The sequence below is a fragment of the Pristis pectinata genome, chromosome 5 (genome assembly GCF_009764475.1).
Source record: "Pristis pectinata isolate sPriPec2 chromosome 5, sPriPec2.1.pri, whole genome shotgun sequence".
Taxonomy (NCBI): Eukaryota; Metazoa; Chordata; class Chondrichthyes; order Rhinopristiformes; family Pristidae; genus Pristis; species Pristis pectinata.
Genome location: NC_067409.1, coordinates 28,713,252 through 28,731,390, shown reverse-complemented (window position 1 = coordinate 28,731,390; position 18,139 = coordinate 28,713,252). Strand labels below are relative to the sequence as shown.

Here is an 18,139-nt window from a genome sequence, read left to right as displayed (position 1 = left end):
GGAAACAGGCCCTTCAGCCCAACTCATCCATGCCGACCAGGATGCTTTCCTGAGCTAGTCCCATTCGCTTGCCTTTGGCCCGTGTCCCTCTCAGCCTTTCCAATCAATGTACCTGTCCAAATGTCTTTTAAAATTTGTAATTGTGCCTGCCTGTGCCACTCCCTCTTGCAACTTATTCCATGTACCACCACCCTTTGTGTGGAAAACTTGCCCCTCAGGTCCCTTTTAAATTCTTCCCGTCTCACCTTAAACCTACGCCCTCTAATTTTAGACTCCCTTACCCTGGGTAAAAGACTGACAATCCATCTTATCTGTACCCTTCATGATTTTATAAACCTCTACAAAGGTCATCTTCAGCTTCCTTCACTCCAGGGATAACAGTCCCAGCCTATTCAGTCTCATAATTCTAGGAAACTATCTTGAATATTTTATATGAACTCATCTTCTCAACCATTACAGTAAATTTGGTTTGCCCACTTTATTTGAAGATTCAAGACCTGTTACATGTTTGGATTAAATTATTATTTTGCCTAGCACTACAATCACTGTGAAGAGGCCGAAAAATTTCACGCCACCAGTGCCTTTTTAGCTTTTCCCAAATGATATTGTAACTTTCCAAGCAAAGATTCTTTCATTCAGCTGCTTTAATCCAAAGCTTTATCATCATAGCTTCCTCCTCCTCTATTTTTTGAATTTTACCACCTCTTCTGTAAGTCATCTATCATGGAATATTAATTCCCAGCCATTCTCGATCACACCTCTATAATTGCTATTAGATCCAAAACATTTAATTCTGTGTTAAAAAAAATCATCTATTTCATTGTGACTGTTTTATATATTGCTGCTAGACCTAATCCCCATATCATCCCAACAGCTAATGATATGCCCTTTTCTTGTTCTTAAGACCCCATCCTACCTACTCCAATCTAATCAACTTTTATTTTTACCTACTTTGCAAGATTGATTTTATTTTAAACTTATCTTTTCCTGACACTCCTACTTCATTGGTTTAAAGTCCCCTCCACCATCAATTTGCCAGGATACCAGGTCAGCCTGCCTTAAGTGAAGACCTTCCAATTTCTGTCTCATATTAGTGCTAGGGCTGGTTGAACTGAACTCTGTTATGTTCACACCGTACTTTCATCATACATTTAACTTTTTGATCTCCTTGTCCAAATCAATTCATGCACAACTGAGGGATGATTACTCATGGACTCATTTCGACCATCGATCTTCAAACTCTCTCAGCAGAACCTCTTTACTAGTTCTACTTATACTCTTGGTGTCTAAATGGAGCATAGCCACCCAGGATCCCACTTCCACCTCTTCTGCAAAGTTCTCCTCCAGTCAGAATTCCTCAGAATTACCATAATATTTTCTGAGCTAAAGTCCGTTTTGTGTGAAATTTCCACTTCCTAAACCTTTTATACAATTCTGAAACAGATATATTTTAGATTTAGGGTAGGGCTTTTTGTTAGGTCACTTGCATTAATTATGCACATATAATATCATCATTAATTTCCAGACAAGATAAACGTAGCATACTCGTGTTGCTAAAGTTGAAAAAGCAATCATAGGTATTTAGTTACCATTAAGAAACAATGTCACCAACAGAAATTACTTATATTTTCCAGTCATAAAAATATATTAATTTTCTTTTGAATGTTCTTTGTTTACATTTTGACATCTTAGAACATAAACGGTACAGCACAATACAGGCCCTTCGGCCCACAATGTTGTGCTGACCTTTAAACCTTGCCTAAGACTATCTAACCCCTTCCTCCCACATATCCCTCTATTTTAAATTCCTCCACATGCTCATCTAGTAATCTCTTGAATTTGACCAATGTACCTGCCTCCACCACCGCCCCAGGCAGCGCATTCCATGCCGCAATCACTCTCTGGGTAAAAAACCTTTCTCTGATATCTCCCTTGAACTTCCCACCCATTACCTTAAAGCCATGCCCTCTTGTATTCAGCATTGGTGCCCTGGGAAAGAGGCGCTGGCTGTCTACTCTATCTATTCCTCTTAATATTTTGTACACCTCTATCATGTCTCCTTTCATCCTCCTTCTCTCCAAAGAGTAAAGCCCTAGCTCCCTTAGTCTCTCCTTATAATGCATACTCTCTAAAGCAGGCAACATCCTGGTAATCTCTGCACCCTTTCTAACGCTTCCACATCCTTCCTATAATGAAGCGACCAGAACTGGACACAGTACTCTAAATGTGGTCTACATTTAAACATCTGTATGGAATGCCAGTGGATAACTCGAGACTCACTTTGCAATTCCTGGTCTTGTCAATGGGTCTTAGTTAATTGTTGTTTTCAAATGGTGTGCCTTAATTATATTGTTAGCTTAACAATGCTAACATAGGTGGAAGGGAAGGTGACTAGGGCAAGCATTTCATAAAATTGACATTGATCACTGAAGCAGAAAAGAATTAATATGTGTAGAGATAAGATAATCAGAGATTCTTCTGCCCTTGTTCAAGCAGGCAATTCTGCATTTGAACTTCTCCATGCAATGCAACTGAGAGTAACAGTGGGGAGAGTTTAAGAACAGCAGGGGTATGAGTCTCCAGCAATAATCATAAACTATATTAAAGTATGTCCTAAAAATGGTCTAATTTAAATTCCTACTTCACTGCTGCTGTTCTGCACAGACTTATGGGGTAGACGTCGAACAGTGACGTGCAGCTGCAGCAGTTCTATGTTTCTGCCAACTCCTATTCTCCTGTTCCAATCAACAAACACTGACTAACAGCCTGGCCACACCTCAGTGCGATTGGAGAAAATGCTCTCTGGCATAAAATAGGCCACCTCATCCAATCTATTGATTTCACGGGTCCAAAGCCAGCGGCAAAAATTTTTTTGTTTTGATCAACGTTTCTCAATGTCATTATTAACATTCACTGAAGGGTAGATGCTAACACATCATATATCAACCAGTTCTGCCACAAATTTTGCTGGTTTTTCATCCACAGGTCAATTAACCACTTTACAAAAGGCAGAATCACCAGCAGAAAGTGAACAGCTTTACATTTGTTGGCAGCCACCTATTTGGAGAGGGCTTTGGAAAATGCTGTTTGTATTTGTCTTACTGTGATATTTTGAATTTGACTTTTTTATTAACATGAATGAGAACACAAGAATGCAAGGAAATAGGAGGAGGAATCGACCACTACAGTCCTCAAGCCTGCACCACCATTCAGTATGATCATGTCTGATCTACGCCGGTCTCACTCCTCTCCCCTGCCAGTTCCCCATAAACTTCATCTCCTTGATCTTCCAAATATTTATCTGTCTCCACCTTAAATATATCTAATGATCTGGCATCCAATATCCTCTGGGGCAAAGAATTCCAGAGATTCACTACACTCTGAAAGAAGTTGTTTCTACACACCTCAGTTTTAAATGACCGGCCTCTTACTTTGAACTTTTCCTTTCTTCAACTCAGATTGTCCCCATGTTCATGACTGTCACACTAGTGAAAACATCTCAACATCTACGCTTTCACCTCCCTTTAGGATCTTATGTTTGGAAAAGGTCACCCATCATTCTTCTAAACTCCAAGGAATACAGACCCAAGCTGTCTAGCCTCTCTTGATAGGACAACCCTCTCATCCCAGGAATTAGCTTGGCAAATCTCCTTTGGATTGTCTCCAATGATACTATTTTCTGTACTAGGTAAGGGGACCAAAAATGTGCACATTATTCCAGATGTGGCCTTAACAACATCCTGGACAACTGTAACAAAGTCTCTCTATTCATAAACTCCAACCCCTTCACAATAAAGGCCAACATGCCATTTGCTTCTTAACTATTTCCCCTCTAACTTTTTGTGATTCATGCACAAGACTACCTGGTTGCCTCTGCACTTCAATCATTTGCAGTCTCACTCCAATTGGAACAATGGAACTATGCAAATAATCACCATCCACAATGTCACGGAAGTAAAACTCCACAAAAAAAACCTGTCTGGTCTGACCTGTGATGGCCTTATCCCCATAAAACCTTTATGATTATCATAACTCCAGATGAATGCTTGTCTCTGTATAATAAGGGTCAAAAAGATGGAGATTTGAATATCCTGCTGAAAAATTGGTTTAACTAATCCTAACCCAACATTATTGGGTCCCTGGTCTCCATAGTGAAACATAATCATTATCCACAGGTCATTCAGGATTGCATAGATAACTCAATTTTCCCTCTTCACCTCAAATTGTCTTCTTAAATATCCTCTCTTTTGTCCACTCTCATCTCTAACAACAAGTGTGAGGAGCTCATGTACACAGTTGTCACAAAAATCAGGATAATGGTTCAGCTGCCCCTGTTGCTTCCTTTCTTTACTCCCCTTCACTGGATCAAGCTCTCCTAATGCTCCTTGCTGACTTAGTGCTGAACTAATATCTTTTGCTGGATTCTATCCCATCTCCTGCCTTATTCTGTAAATTTATCTTGCCTGCAAGTCCCTCTTTCTATTCACTTGAACCAATTCCACCAATTGTCTCTCACTCCATTGCCGATAAATTAATTCACAGGGTGATCGTTGAATACAACGAGACTATGGTGCTCTGCACAATTTGTTAATGTACCAACTTTTCCTGTCCAGACTTACATAGAAAGAGTGACTTGTTAAGTGGAAAACCAGAACAGTTGGGCTCAGTGAATAACTCCAAGAGGCAATGAGGCATTTATTGCTGCCGTCACGTTAGGTAAAGCCTGCTAACAATGGGTTAATACATGCCTTTTCTTTCAGAATAAATTGACTATTAACTGCTATTAAAATTCCAAAGTCAACACACTTCTACTGGTTGCCCCTCCTGAGCATAGTTGCTGACACAGGAAGTTTAGCTTTCTGTAGAAGTTCTAATCCAACAGTCTGATCAGAGCCTTCATGACTTAGCTTCAGGTAAATCTGATCAATCAGTTGTAGAACCAGCAGCCTACTTCACATGACAACTCCTCTCTTCAGTGCAAAGTTACTTTATTGAGTGACTGAAAAAAAGACTCCTTTTTATAACTGCAGCAGCAGCTACCTTAATAAGACTTGTAAAGTGCTCAGCTGATTCACACTTGAGTTCAGTCTCTTTGAAAGTTAAAACATTGATTAACTTGGAAAAGGTCACCAAGGCAAGGGGGAAAAAAAATTAGCCTTACCTGACAGGAAAAGAAAGGAATTAAGATGGTGGAAATGTGATGTACATCCTACCTATTTAATTATGTCAGTGTACAGGACATAATAATGAGTCCTGCAATTGATAGCAAACAGGTAACTAAATAAGCTAACTCACTGTAATCATAGTTGTCTCAAGATGGGTCAGACCTAGATATGGTTGACAAGTGATACTGTGACAAGGTTGCTACCAGGATTTTAATTGAGTCTCCAAGAGCAGTTGGGACTCTCATAGGAAACCATTAGATTAATTATGGGACTACAAACAGGCATCCGTCTTTCATGATTTTTAACTATAGTCCGTTGAAATTTAGAAATCTCATCATTCCTATCAACAATTAATTCATCATCCTGACTGTAAACAGCTTTCATATTCCCTTCCGTTTCCACAGCAAAAAAATCACAATTTTCTTTTGATTAACTTTAGGAAACTTCTTTTTTGATTATTTTTTTGCTTAAGTCTGACTGGTGGTAAAACCTAATCATGAGTCTGCTGCACTTTTTATTGGTCTTGTTTAGCAGCCTGTTCCCATCTACTTTCTCACGAATATAGTGAAGGGAAAGAAAAATGTCTGCTTGAATTGGGGCCTTACAAATTATTTTGTTTTGCAACTTCTCCTTCAAAGGATGTTTCTTAAAAACTTTTAATTATGTATAATACATTCTTGTTTAAATATTTCAAAAATGTGTAACTTTTAATTACATATATCAAAAAACAAAGGAACTTATAGATCATTCGCCAAGAATGTCCCAGACTCCTTTAAAAATTCATTTGGGTTCAACTGCACATCAAGTTATGTTGGACATGTAGCACTTTGGCCTCATGTTTTATTTTAGTTTCCCTTCAGAGAGCACAGCACTTGTTGGACTGTAGATTGACTCCTGTATCCATAAATAACAGAACATTCTGTAATAAGGCAGTGCCAAATAATAATAAGACATGATGCAAAAGAATATAGAACTCAAAAGACTTTCTTGATTTCCCATACCTTCCGAACATGTGTCATCACTGCTAATGCTGAGTCGTTCTGCATTGCCCTGTACGTACTTGTTGTATAACTTTATTCGTAATGCCCAGCTCAAATCTGGTTGTCGGACAGTATTCTTTAGGCGGCGCCTGGCATTTGCAAACCAGTTGGAAACCTATTAGAAAAACATACATTTTTGTTTAAACAAACAGCTATTTGACAACAAGTCCTCCAAAAATCTAGGTGAAAAATTTGTCGTCCACAAACTCAAGATTTTTTTCTGGATTTTTAAGTAAGTGAAATGCAATCATTTTGACTGCAGCTTCCTTAAAACACGCGTTTTCCATCTGAAGCTGATCATAGAGAACAAAACAACCCATTAATCATTGTGCTGCAGCAATGGTCCAAAATAACGGCACAATTTCAGCATACATCTCAACAACCTTTTTCACAAAGGTTTTTTACCTCTCACCCTCTAGGTATGGGAATTTTATATGGACCTAACTTAATGCTATTATTCCATGAATGAAATGGTTAAAAGAAATGAGTGGAGTGAAACAGATAAGATTTCATGGCACCATATGTTGATGCTCTGAGGTTTTTTACTTGGCTGCTCATTACACCCAGAATTTGCTTTGAGCTCCATGCAGATAGTACAGTAGAACGTGGCAGGGAAGGCTTCATGCTGATTGTGGTCACTGGGGGAGCAAACAAGTTCAGCTAGCCAACAATCTGCACTGTCTTGCCAATTGGAAGAAGTTCTGAGCTCAAAAAAAAGATCCAAGCAAATCTGGGACCTGGCTATAGCTGTTATGAAATTCATTTCTGTAAGCTTCTTTACAAGTTACAAGAAACTGAAATTTTATTGAAGATAGTTGGCCCAGGATACAATAAAATTAATAATTTTAGAAAATAAAAATGGTAAATTTGCTACAATTAAAGAAGATCAGAAGAGTAACTGGTGCCTTTTAAGTACAAAACAGCATTTTGACCCAAAGAATGAATAAAAAATATTAAAAGTAATAGCATTCAGATTAGTTTTTGGTTAAAATTGAGATATATATTTACCATACTTTATTTCTGACATAATATATTACTCAGTTGTGGGTCTGAGTAAATTGTTTCCTGCACAAACCATACTGCATTGATATGGAGCAAAGCTGTGTTGCTTCAAAACAAAAAAAATATGGTGAATAGCTGATTAGCTAGCAAGTGAAGAATCTCATAAAAATATTCATACAAGGCACCACCTGTGTTAATCACAGTCAGTGGCAGGTGACTTTTACTAAGAGGAGGTGAAACAAAATACAGCCAAATGGAAATTGTTCCACACAATCCATTCTGGGCCTTCAGAATTATTGCAAGTAATAAAAAAATTGAAGTAATATCCTGTAAGGGTGGGACAGAGGAATTTAAAGTTAGCTAAAAGAAATGTAATAATGAAGGTACTAAATGAGTTTGGTTTTAATTGACGGCTGTCAAAAGACCGGGAGTGGTAGGATGATGGGGGAGGGAGAAAGCAGAAAGCCAGCGATGATTAGCCCCCAGAGAAACCTCTGTTTTGGAAAATCAACACAGGTCGCTGAGACTTCTGCATTAGTTCGGGTTGAAGACTTTTGTTTCTCGCGGGTTGTTCGGCGGCTGTGCGGGTGTGAAGCAGGTTTGGATGTGAGTTGAGATGAAGATGGGGCAAAGCAAAGAATATTGCGGGAGCACTGCGTGGAAGTATCCAAAGCTACCAATTTCAAAGCAATTGTGCTCTAATAAAATGCCGTTTTATTCTTCGAACCGAGCGCTTAAAAAAAAGGAATTATAGAGATTGACGTGCATGAAGCATCACATTAAAGGACAAATTAGCACAACTATCGAGAGCGACAGTTACGAGGTTATTAAATAATCCTTTCATTGGTGAACATTAGATTTCCTCCAAGATTTTTTCTGCTATAGGAATTAACCACAGCGAGTTTCTGTGTTTATCTTTGCCTGTTTTGATTCCTTGCATTTACAGCAACTTTGCCTTCACATTTTTATTTTATTGCTACGTGATTTTCCTGTATAAATAAATTGTCAATAAACGGGAATAATGACCATCGCCCCTCTTTGAATTTCCCCACGTCGCCTGATGCTGGTTTAGGATGATTTATCAACATTGAAACATGAGTTGAGCCCTCATTCTCAGCGGAGTCCGCAGAGGCAGGTCCGCTGGGAGGTGGGGTTTGGAGTGAGGTGGGACTGGGGTGAGACAGGTGAGAAACTCCTGGTGTGGGATATCGGGTGCAACTCTGTACCGATTGACAGGAATGGGACGGAAATGAGCAGAGCTACAGACCGCGGTACACCCTTTCATTTAGGAATAGAAATATTTCTCCAAATAATTCAGCCGGGAGACAATCCCAGCAACGTTGTAACAGGTTGGTTTCTGAAATACAACTACGCAGAATTCCTTTCTTCTACCAAGAATAAGTTTTGTTTTGTTGCTTTGCGACCCGCCAAAAACATATTTGCTATTGCCTCATGAAGATGCTGCCTTAACCGTGTGTAGCGCGAAAACTCCTCGAGAGGAGCCGCGTCTCCATCAAGGGGATATCAGAGATGAAAGGGTCCACAACTAAGGAAGGAACAAATCGGATCGGGTGACGTTTTCTTTCGAATAATCGTCTCATATTCCAAGTCAGTGGGAGGGAAACCAAATGTGTCAATGAGATGCAATCGCAGTAGGAGCAGGCAAGTGGTCAGCACTTCTTGCTCAAGACGTCGTTTGGAACCTGATAACTTTTAATTTGGAGGAATTAGAGAGGGGATTGATTGAAAGGAGGGTAAACTAAAGGACGTGAATGGAATTCAAACTTCTGAACACTCGTTCTTACCACTGTCAATGCAAACTAAACCAACAATATTAACCATCCAAAGTATCTGTTTTTGCCATGCACTTATAAAATTAGACATTTTTTCTAATGAAGTGTTGCTGTGTCACGAGTAGTTATAAAACGCCCACAGCATAATTACATTCATGTACTATCCAATTGGATATTAGCGGACTCAAGGGAATGGGGTTGGTGCAGAAAAATGGCGCTGAGATAAAGGGTCAGCCATGATCTTGGCAGAGCAGAAGCGAAAGGACCGAATGGCCCACTCCAGTTTTGCTTTGTTGAGTTATTTTGTTATGTTTGTACAGCCGACAATATAACTCCTGGTAGAAATGGTCACATTCAGTTTAATTTCAGTTGCCTGATAAAACCTCCCATGGACTGGTGGGAGTTTGTTTCAAATCTCTGCACAAATGTAACAAAACAGTTTTGACGTTGGAGCTAATATTTCTGCACAACAATATTTTAGTGCAACACTGTAGCCGCTATTATTTCAGCTCCTGAACTGCAGTTGGAAAAAGCACGTTAAAAAACACTTATTATCTCAACGGGTACATTCTCAGCTGTAATCCCCATGGCAAATGAAAAGTTGCAGAGGGATCGTTTCAGAATGATATTCTGTATTAAAATAAATCTAATCACAGACCGGAACAATAAATTGATCTAAAAACATTTCATTCAGTATCGCTTGAAAAGCGGAGTAATCCTATTATCCATTGAGACGTTAGTAAAATCACACGTTAAACAGCAGTGATAGTCAGATTACGGGGTATGGAAACAACGGGGCTTTAAGCAAATCCCTAAAAATGACTCAATTCAAAGCACAATGAATGGGGCACAAATTCTGTTACAGTCTACTTCTCTCTCCCGTTTCTATTCATATTTTTGGAGCAAAGATTCAATATTTGCTATGAATGCGCGAACCAAAGAGCAGAATATAAATGGACCAGAATTTGTTACATTAGAACAACTCTCGGAGTTGTCAGCATAAAGAGTTGTTCGAATAAAGTAGACCAGAATTAAGTTGCACAAGAATTCTAAGGGTAAAGCTGCCAGATACATGCCCACCCGAGTTACTGAGGGGTTTCGCCTGTACTGAGCCGAACCATTATGTGTGAAACTGATGTTGAAGATCATAAAATTACTTCTAATGTTGGAAATAAATGGATTGTCTCCAGTATTTTGCGACTTGGTTAGATGGGATCATCTATGAACACTGTCTGGATTATTCCAAGTTCTGATGGGACAGTGTGTCTAACACATCGACACCTCTAAACTGGGAGTTTTGATAGCGATTCAAAATGAATGCCTAATATGCTTGTCTTAACTAATGACTGGGACAAGCGGTCACAGAGTAGAAGGGGGAGACTTGATTGGGGGTACTTCACCCTCGCGGTGTTAGCGCACTACGGGCATTTAATCCTGGAGAACGAGGTGCACTGCCCCGCTGGACACGGCTCCACTTTCAGCGCACCTACGACTGTAATTGTCACATACCTGCGGTAATTTTAGGCGGAGTGGGGCGGGTTGGAAAGGGGCTCTCGGAGTAGGGTTTACCCATCATAAACTCAGACTTTCGCATAGATGACGAAGGCAGCGAATTTGAACGTTTTTTTTCTCCTGTAGGCACGAATGGGTAATTCTGAGAGATATTCAGGAACGGCAGAGATCTCGGCGAGAACGTGTGTTGTTCAGTGAAAACAAAAGGCCTTACTTGTACAGAGTCATCTGGGATCCAAGGGCCAGCAGAATCTTCTCCGTTTTAGTGGGGTAGGGGTTGTCCCGGTGCTTGTAAAGCCACTGTTTCAAGGGTCGAGCCATGTCCTGAAGAGCCTGTCGTTTGTGCCTCACTTCCCACCGCTCTGCCGAGAGCTGCAAGCAATACAGATCAGAAATGGTCAGTCACCACTCAACAAACAAACTAGAACCTGCTGAAGGAAACCAAAGTAAAAACTCCACTGAAAACGGACACAGTTTAAATGCTATAAAGGCTCATACCCCGCACTATGCCCAGCACACTCTTCGCGTACATTGAACAGAACATGTTGTGCAAATCAGGAGCATACATTGCAGTCTAGTGCCCCAGGCGCGTCCATTGCCCACCACGAGTTTGCATTGCGCAAGAGCCCATAATATTCGGAAATTACTCATCACGTAAATGTAAACAGGAACAATCATAATAATAGAAATCAGCTGGAAACCTCAGCAGTGAGGCAGCATCCAAGGGAGGAGAAACAGAGTTAATGTTTAGGCCGACCAGGCTTTATCGGGTCATTTCCACATGAATCCAGATGAAGGGTCTCGACCCGAAACGTCGACTGTCCTTTCCCCTCCACAGACGCTGCCTGACCGGCAGAGTTCTTCGGCAGCTTGTTTTTTTGCTCCTGGTTCCAGCATCTGCAGCCTCTTATGTCTCCATTTCCCATATGAAAACGTATGTAGAATTCCCAGGTGCGTGGTCTGTTGAGTATTTGCAGCATTTTTCTGATTTTGTTTCAGAGTTCCAGCGTTTGCAGTTTTCTTGTTTGCTTTTCTATCAATCATTATGTGTCAAAATGAGGTGGCTGGGTCCAAAGGCCCGAAATAGCACTTTGAAAGCCCGCCATCCCACTACGTTTAAATCTCACCTCTTGTGAAGCAAAATACTAACCAAACTTTCTTTTTTACGTCAGATTTGAGCCAAATTCCCCGAGAAAAGGCGCGTGTCAGAGCCAACAGAAAATTCCGAATCACCACATTTTTCACTTTAATCTACAAAATAGACGCAAATCGGACCTAGTTTACTGTTGAAGATGTTTAGTATTTTCGAATATTTTCGTCCGGATAAAAAAATAGAATTCGCTGCATTAGACGACCCCCAAAAACAGACAATAATGTTTATTGAAATTAAAGAAAGACTGCAGATGCTGGAAATCTCAAATAAAAACGAGAAAAGCCGCAGACACCGAGCAGGACAGGCGGCGTCTGCGGGAAGAGAAACAGAATCGACGTTCCAGGTCGGAGACCTTTCGTTTAATGTTAGCTTTTACCGTCGCTGGAATCAGTATCTACATATCGTGGGCTTATGTTATTTGTTGCGACTTATGACGATAAAGTAATTCAAATGTTTTCATTACAGCCGGTGTATTTGGGAAGATTCTAAAGACGTGATAAGTCTTGGTAAATGAGTCAATCCACGTCTCTTGGTAGGTACACAACGGCTGTTTCTGTGCGGTGATAGTCCTTTGCATATTGTGTTGTATAAATGATGTCTTTCACAACTTAAAGGACCTCTGAAATTAAGTGTAGTTTAAGTACATTTGAAATATAATCTTTGTTGTGATGAAAGCACTGCGGCAGACACAGCAATGTGATCATGAATACTGTGTGCATCGTGAATCGTTGATTGGGGGATAAATATCAAATCTAGATCAATAAGTGGTTTTGGGCACGTTTTACTACGCGCAGTGCGTTTGTATGGGTGTATGTGATCATTAGGGAGACTTGTGAAGTGTGAAGAGCCTCCATTGCTGGAGGAAATGTGACTGCATTCGAGCTGAGACCTGTAGATGTCGCTGCGAATCTTTAGGCTGGATGTCCAGTTGCTGCTGGTCCTTGTGTTCTGACCTGGCGGTGATGGTTGATCTGAGAAACCCGTCCTTCTGAATACAGCCAGACTTTTACTAACTTTTCGCACCACACATCTGTGGTCCTAAAGCAACTGTCATCAATTATCTTTATAACCTTACAAGTTCTCACCATTGCAAAAATAACGTGGGCAGCTTGTGGGTAGTGGAATTCTACTTGCTTTTGACATTAAAGTTAAAACAAGAAGATGACGAGCTGTAAAAACAAAATACAAATTCCACGAAATTGTTGATTTAAGAAGAGGTAATTTAGATTTGATTTGCAGTTCCATTGGAATTGAAATATATATAACAGACATAAACCTGTAACAGAAGGAATGTCATATAACATTAATTTGCAAACGTGTATGGTTATATATCTCATTTTACTTGAATTGTTTCAAGATTTTACAGTACCACGTAGGGAATGCTGTTTACGTTCGTGGTCAACCACTGTGGAAAAGCTACACGAATTTTTTAAAAACGAGGTGTTAATAATGCCATGGCTAGTGCAATCTCCATTTTATTCCTCTTCTTAGCATGTTTTATGCAATTGAGTCGTGAACACGATTTTACGCATTCAATTCCGTGAGCTTTTAAAGGGAGGTAAATTGCAGTTGACTATATAGGCTGAGTTATTTAGAATACAACTAATTCTGACAGTTTACATGCTTAAATTGTTATTACACCTGTAGTCTAATCATAAACTCGCAAACACATTTCTAAGTACATCATTTCACACAATTGTCAAATATGCTGAAGCAGTAAATTTGAAAAATAAATGAAGTTTTGCATTTCATTTACACAGTTATCTAAGTACAACAGGACGGCTGGATAATGGACACAGTTTACCATAACCTTCCCTACACAACACATGCATTGCGTCTTAGTTCGGGAAAGGGGAAGCATTTACACAACATCGAGGTACAGAAATTGAGCTTTCCACCAAAACACAAACTCCACTTCGCCATTGTCAGTGTGTTGCTCAGTCGCTGTTCCCTCCCTCTAACATTTCTGGATCTCGTTATTTAATATAGATCTTACATTAAAAAGATGGTCATACCCTGACCTCCTGTGTCGCAGACCCCGTTGGCTTCTGCTCGAGGGACTGTCCGGCATCATTAGCTCCCGGTGCTGCTCTTCCATAACTTCGATATATGTTCTGCTGTTCCTCTCCACCTCGTTTGCCTTTTCTTCGAAAAGAACTTGGTTGGCAAATTTATTAAAAACGATGGTGTTCATCTTTATGCGTGGATTCCGTCTATCCCGGCTAATGGATGGAAGATCGACCCTGTTTCACTGAAGGCAAAAATATTTTTTAAAAAATCGGAGGTTACTTTAAAAATCAAAGGGCGCAAACTGGCATGTAAATGAAGGCGAAACAAAGGAAGGAGCCGGCCGAGTGCCAAGGATAGAATGAAACGCGTAGAGTGAATGGCCTTCTTATTCATTTGCTCTGGCAGATGAGAGTTTGTGTTTCTACGCCACCTTGTTTACAAACCTCATGTAGGCGTTATTCGCAAAGGCGAAAATAATTTGCAGATGAAACGGTTTATCGGATGGTGCATCTCATTAATCGGGCGGACTTTCGCCCGCTGAATTCCGCAGGCTCAGATCAAACCTTTATCCATCCAAATTGGAACAAATGAAAACAAATTATCACCAGTCCAAAGGCGAACTGAGAGGCAGCCTCTGAATGGGTCAAATTCAGCATTAGAGTAAACACGTGTGTCGAGTTAACTAAAGCAACTTGTTTAAAACAACAATCTTGAGAAAGATTTACACCGCACCTTTATTCTCTTTACCGCAAAAGACCAACAATGCGGTGAAAACTGAACTTTGAAAAAAACAAGTAGACGTCCAGGGGTTTGAAGTAAACAGTTTGGTCTCCGCACATCTGCCGCTGGCCGGTTTGAAGGACAACGCGTGCCTTGTAGACGTAGGAATAGAAACACTTCTAATGATTAATGTTCCTTACGTTTGTGTTAGAAGGGAACGTGGGGCTGATTCAGACAGAGCTTCCATTCAGAGCAGATGGTTAGATAAGAACATCTGGATGAAGCTAAGCAATATCACACACAAAGTGCATCGGCCACCGAGTTTGTGAGGAGGAGGGGTGTTTTGCATCGTCCACCATTGTAGCCAGTGAATTCTAGTCTCTCTGAGCGCCTGGAGGATTAGCTTCTAGACAGCGAAGGGAGACCCGACACGTGTCTGCCTTCTTGAAGATCTGATAATAGTCCCGTTGTTCCACAGCCTGCATTTTATCTGAACCCCCTTCTAGCTACCCACACCCCCTTTTCATCCGAGTTTGCTCTAGTGAGCTAATTTCTCTAATCAGAATGGGCTCTGGATGGACAAGAAACATCAAACACACTAGGGGAACAGAGTGACCATGGATATCTGGTGAGCCTCCCAAACTGCAGCGGACGTTTTAAAGGCTATTCTTTTTCCTGTGTTACTGAATGGTCTACGCCTAATCCGTTATCACGTTAGCCGCAAGCGAGCCCGCTAGTCAGCCGGCCGGTCCTAGAACTTCGAGTGGACAATGTCCGGTGCCTGATCCGTGATCCAGAGAACAATTCGCCAGCCCGCCCCCGTTACCGCAACCACCCACCGCCCAACCCCGGTATTTCCCTGCTTCAGATCAACTTTGTAAAATGCAGCATGTTTCCGAAGTGCTCTCTAAAGCCCCATCGCATTCTACAGAGAACAAGCATACGTGTGTTGACTGCCGACTTTGTCACGAATATTTACTCTCCCAACAAACACTAGCCGAGAGCAGAGGAAGGTTGACTTTACCTGCTTTTAGTTGGAAGGATCCGGTCAGTGCAGTAAAGCGATAAGGACGAGAAGTAATCCAGCTCCTGTGTGAACTAGCATTCCCATTTCACATCGCTGTCAGTCAGACTGATCTGAAACCGCACGAACCACGCTCGCCTCTCTTCTATTTACCCTGATGACAGCCCTACCCCGGAACCTGAATAAACAGCGTCGTCCATGTTTCCCAGCTGCGCTGTCTAGTCTGTGAACATAGACTGAATGCATTACACATGTTCCTGGGCTGCACAGCGAGAGGCTGGCTCTGCCTGCGTTACACCATTCTGTTTCTGCCGCTCCTAAATATAGCGCGCTTATTCACTTCCAGCAATAACATTTCCGTTCTAAATAAAGTGACCTGGTACATTTTCGCTTTATTTTTCTCTAACAAGTGTAGCACTGATAATATATTCATCAGTGACTTGAAATGTTGATTAACGTTTTCGAACATTGCTGATAACCCAAATGTTCTCTTCGATAACGCGAGTGAAGTGGACTGCTCATTTCGCAGTCAATTGTTCACAGACCTTCCAATGTTATTTTGTGATTTTATGAAGCCTTCATAACCTGTTATTCATATTTTCACCCATAATTCTATTTTGTTCACATGCTTAAATTATTTAGTTTAATTAAAAACCGTTCAACATCTGTAGTAAAATGTAAAGGATCGAATATGTGTATTCGGAAAAGTAATTTTAATTATATGAATTCACCGAAATAATGTAAACGGGATTTCGTTGCTAGTGTTTTTTTTCACTTAATTATTATAGCACACACCTTACAGATTGACGGGGATCTCCCAAAAACGTTGAACAATTAGACGTTGTTTCGATTAGATTGATTCCCTTGCTAGAAAATTGGACTCTCAAGAAATAAGACCATAGGTAAAACTCAAGGCTTTCAGCGACAGTTACAATCTGCATAGAAGACGCACGGATGAATCAGAAACCTGTCAGATGCAGGTTTATGTATTAGAAGTCGATTCCCTTTTTTTGATCAGGGAACTGTCTACCTAATATATAAATTCGAAACTGCGTACATTGGATCAACACTGCTTATAGTGACGATTACTTGCTATTTTATTTATTATATCAAAATGCTTTTTTTAACTGCTATCGGGCAATTAAGTTTGAAGGAAACTAAATATTGGATCAAGACTGACATAATATTGCGGAGTTCTATGGGACTGGATCAGATTTTGACATTAAGTATGATGAGTAAATTGTTTACTGGGGACGGTATTAAGGTAACCTTAGAATTCAATCTCCGTGCTGAAAAGTGACCAGAGCCTAGAAGAAATTTCACAATCCCCTTAATAAAAGGCTTGTGTTTACAATCCCGGCGGCACTGCTGAAAATGATGCGATGTGGGAATATTCCTGAATACACCAAGTGTTGACTACAAGAGTTAACGTCAACTTGCCCTTTTACAGAGTGTTATTTCACTGGATTCGTCCTGCTGCCAAGAAGATGAACGAAGAAATGACTTGAGTTTCCCAGAGGGCTGGGGTCTGTGCACTGACTGAACACAGCGATAATGTTATTTGCCTGTCAGCAACTCGGTGGAGTAATTGTAAACACAAGTGTTATACAACCCGAGTTAGAAATGTTAGAAATAAAAACAGAAATATTGTAATCGCACAGGGGACTGGTCAATATTTGAAAAAAGCAAAGGAAATGTCTAATCTCCACCATCCCTTTTCCACTCACAAGGTTACAATCGCCAGTCAGCTCGAACAGACGCACGGGAGAGTTTAACTACATTGACATATTTACAAATGCGTTTGTGTGAGAGGCGCGTCCGAGCAAATGCATGGCTTCGGAATTGCTTAGTCGCTAAGGGGGAAACGTGTATTCGGAATATTTGCAACAGGGCTGTGGAATATCACTCGTGAGTTACGGGGTCACAGTTAAAAGCTGGAAAATAAAGTTTTTCGTAATCCTGGTGATCTCAGCCGTTTCGAGATCTGAAAGTTTAAATGTCCCAAGAAAGAGTTGCAACCGTGTAATTAACAAAGTATAAAGCTGTGGGAGGAATCAGATCAAACACGGTGCTCACTGTGCACGGTGTTTGACGGATATCTGATCTTTTCTGTCATCACATCCTCGCCTATTACTCGCTGTGTTCCTTGTCTTGACTGATCCGATCCTAACGGTTTTACAACCTCCCCGTGGCCCCTGCCGGTGAATTGTGTGAAACACTCAGCTTTACACACAGCCGGACTACGCACACAAAGGAACCTATTCGAATTCAGTTCCTCGTTTTCAGCCCTCGTTTTATTATGTTAATCTCAACTAACGCGGGCATGAAGGGTTGAAATAAATGCGTTCCTCGCGAATGCAGAATTTTGACGCATACTTTTAGGAATGACCTGTAAAAACGATAAATCTTTCATCACAGTGTTTTGCCTTCAGGTAAAAAAAAGTTTTGTGAAAGGCAATTTAAGGAGGCTATATTAATTTGGCGAGCTGAGGTTCCAGTCCGTCCGTCTGGAGGGTACCAACCTCCATTGGGTTGGCTTTGTATTTCTATTTTTAAAATTTCTTTTAAATGATGATAATATTTTTCATTACTAATCAAGTCTGGTTAAATAGAACAAGAAAACTTGCCCCTTTGTCACACTGGTGAGACATTCTGATAAAAGAAATGTCACGTAACCAAGCCGTCCTCAGTCGAGAAACTTGATGTGGGGGAATCTCTCC

General features: G+C 40.6%; 1 protein-coding gene across 1 annotated transcript in view; it reads right to left on the bottom strand.

Annotated features, from left to right (window-relative positions):
* mkxa (mohawk homeobox a) overlaps positions 1-15,515 on the bottom strand; it is a 35,327-nt gene extending 19,812 nt beyond the window's left edge. The window contains 6 exon segments of the mRNA XM_052016507.1: positions 6,167-6,320; positions 8,911-8,917; positions 10,733-10,862; positions 10,865-10,884; positions 13,681-13,916; positions 15,420-15,515. Of these exon segments, the coding sequence (XP_051872467.1) occupies positions 6,167-6,320; positions 8,911-8,917; positions 10,733-10,862; positions 10,865-10,884; positions 13,681-13,859 (490 nt within the window). The 5' untranslated portion in view covers positions 13,860-13,916; positions 15,420-15,515.
* Positions 15,516-18,139: the final 2,624 nt, after the last annotated feature.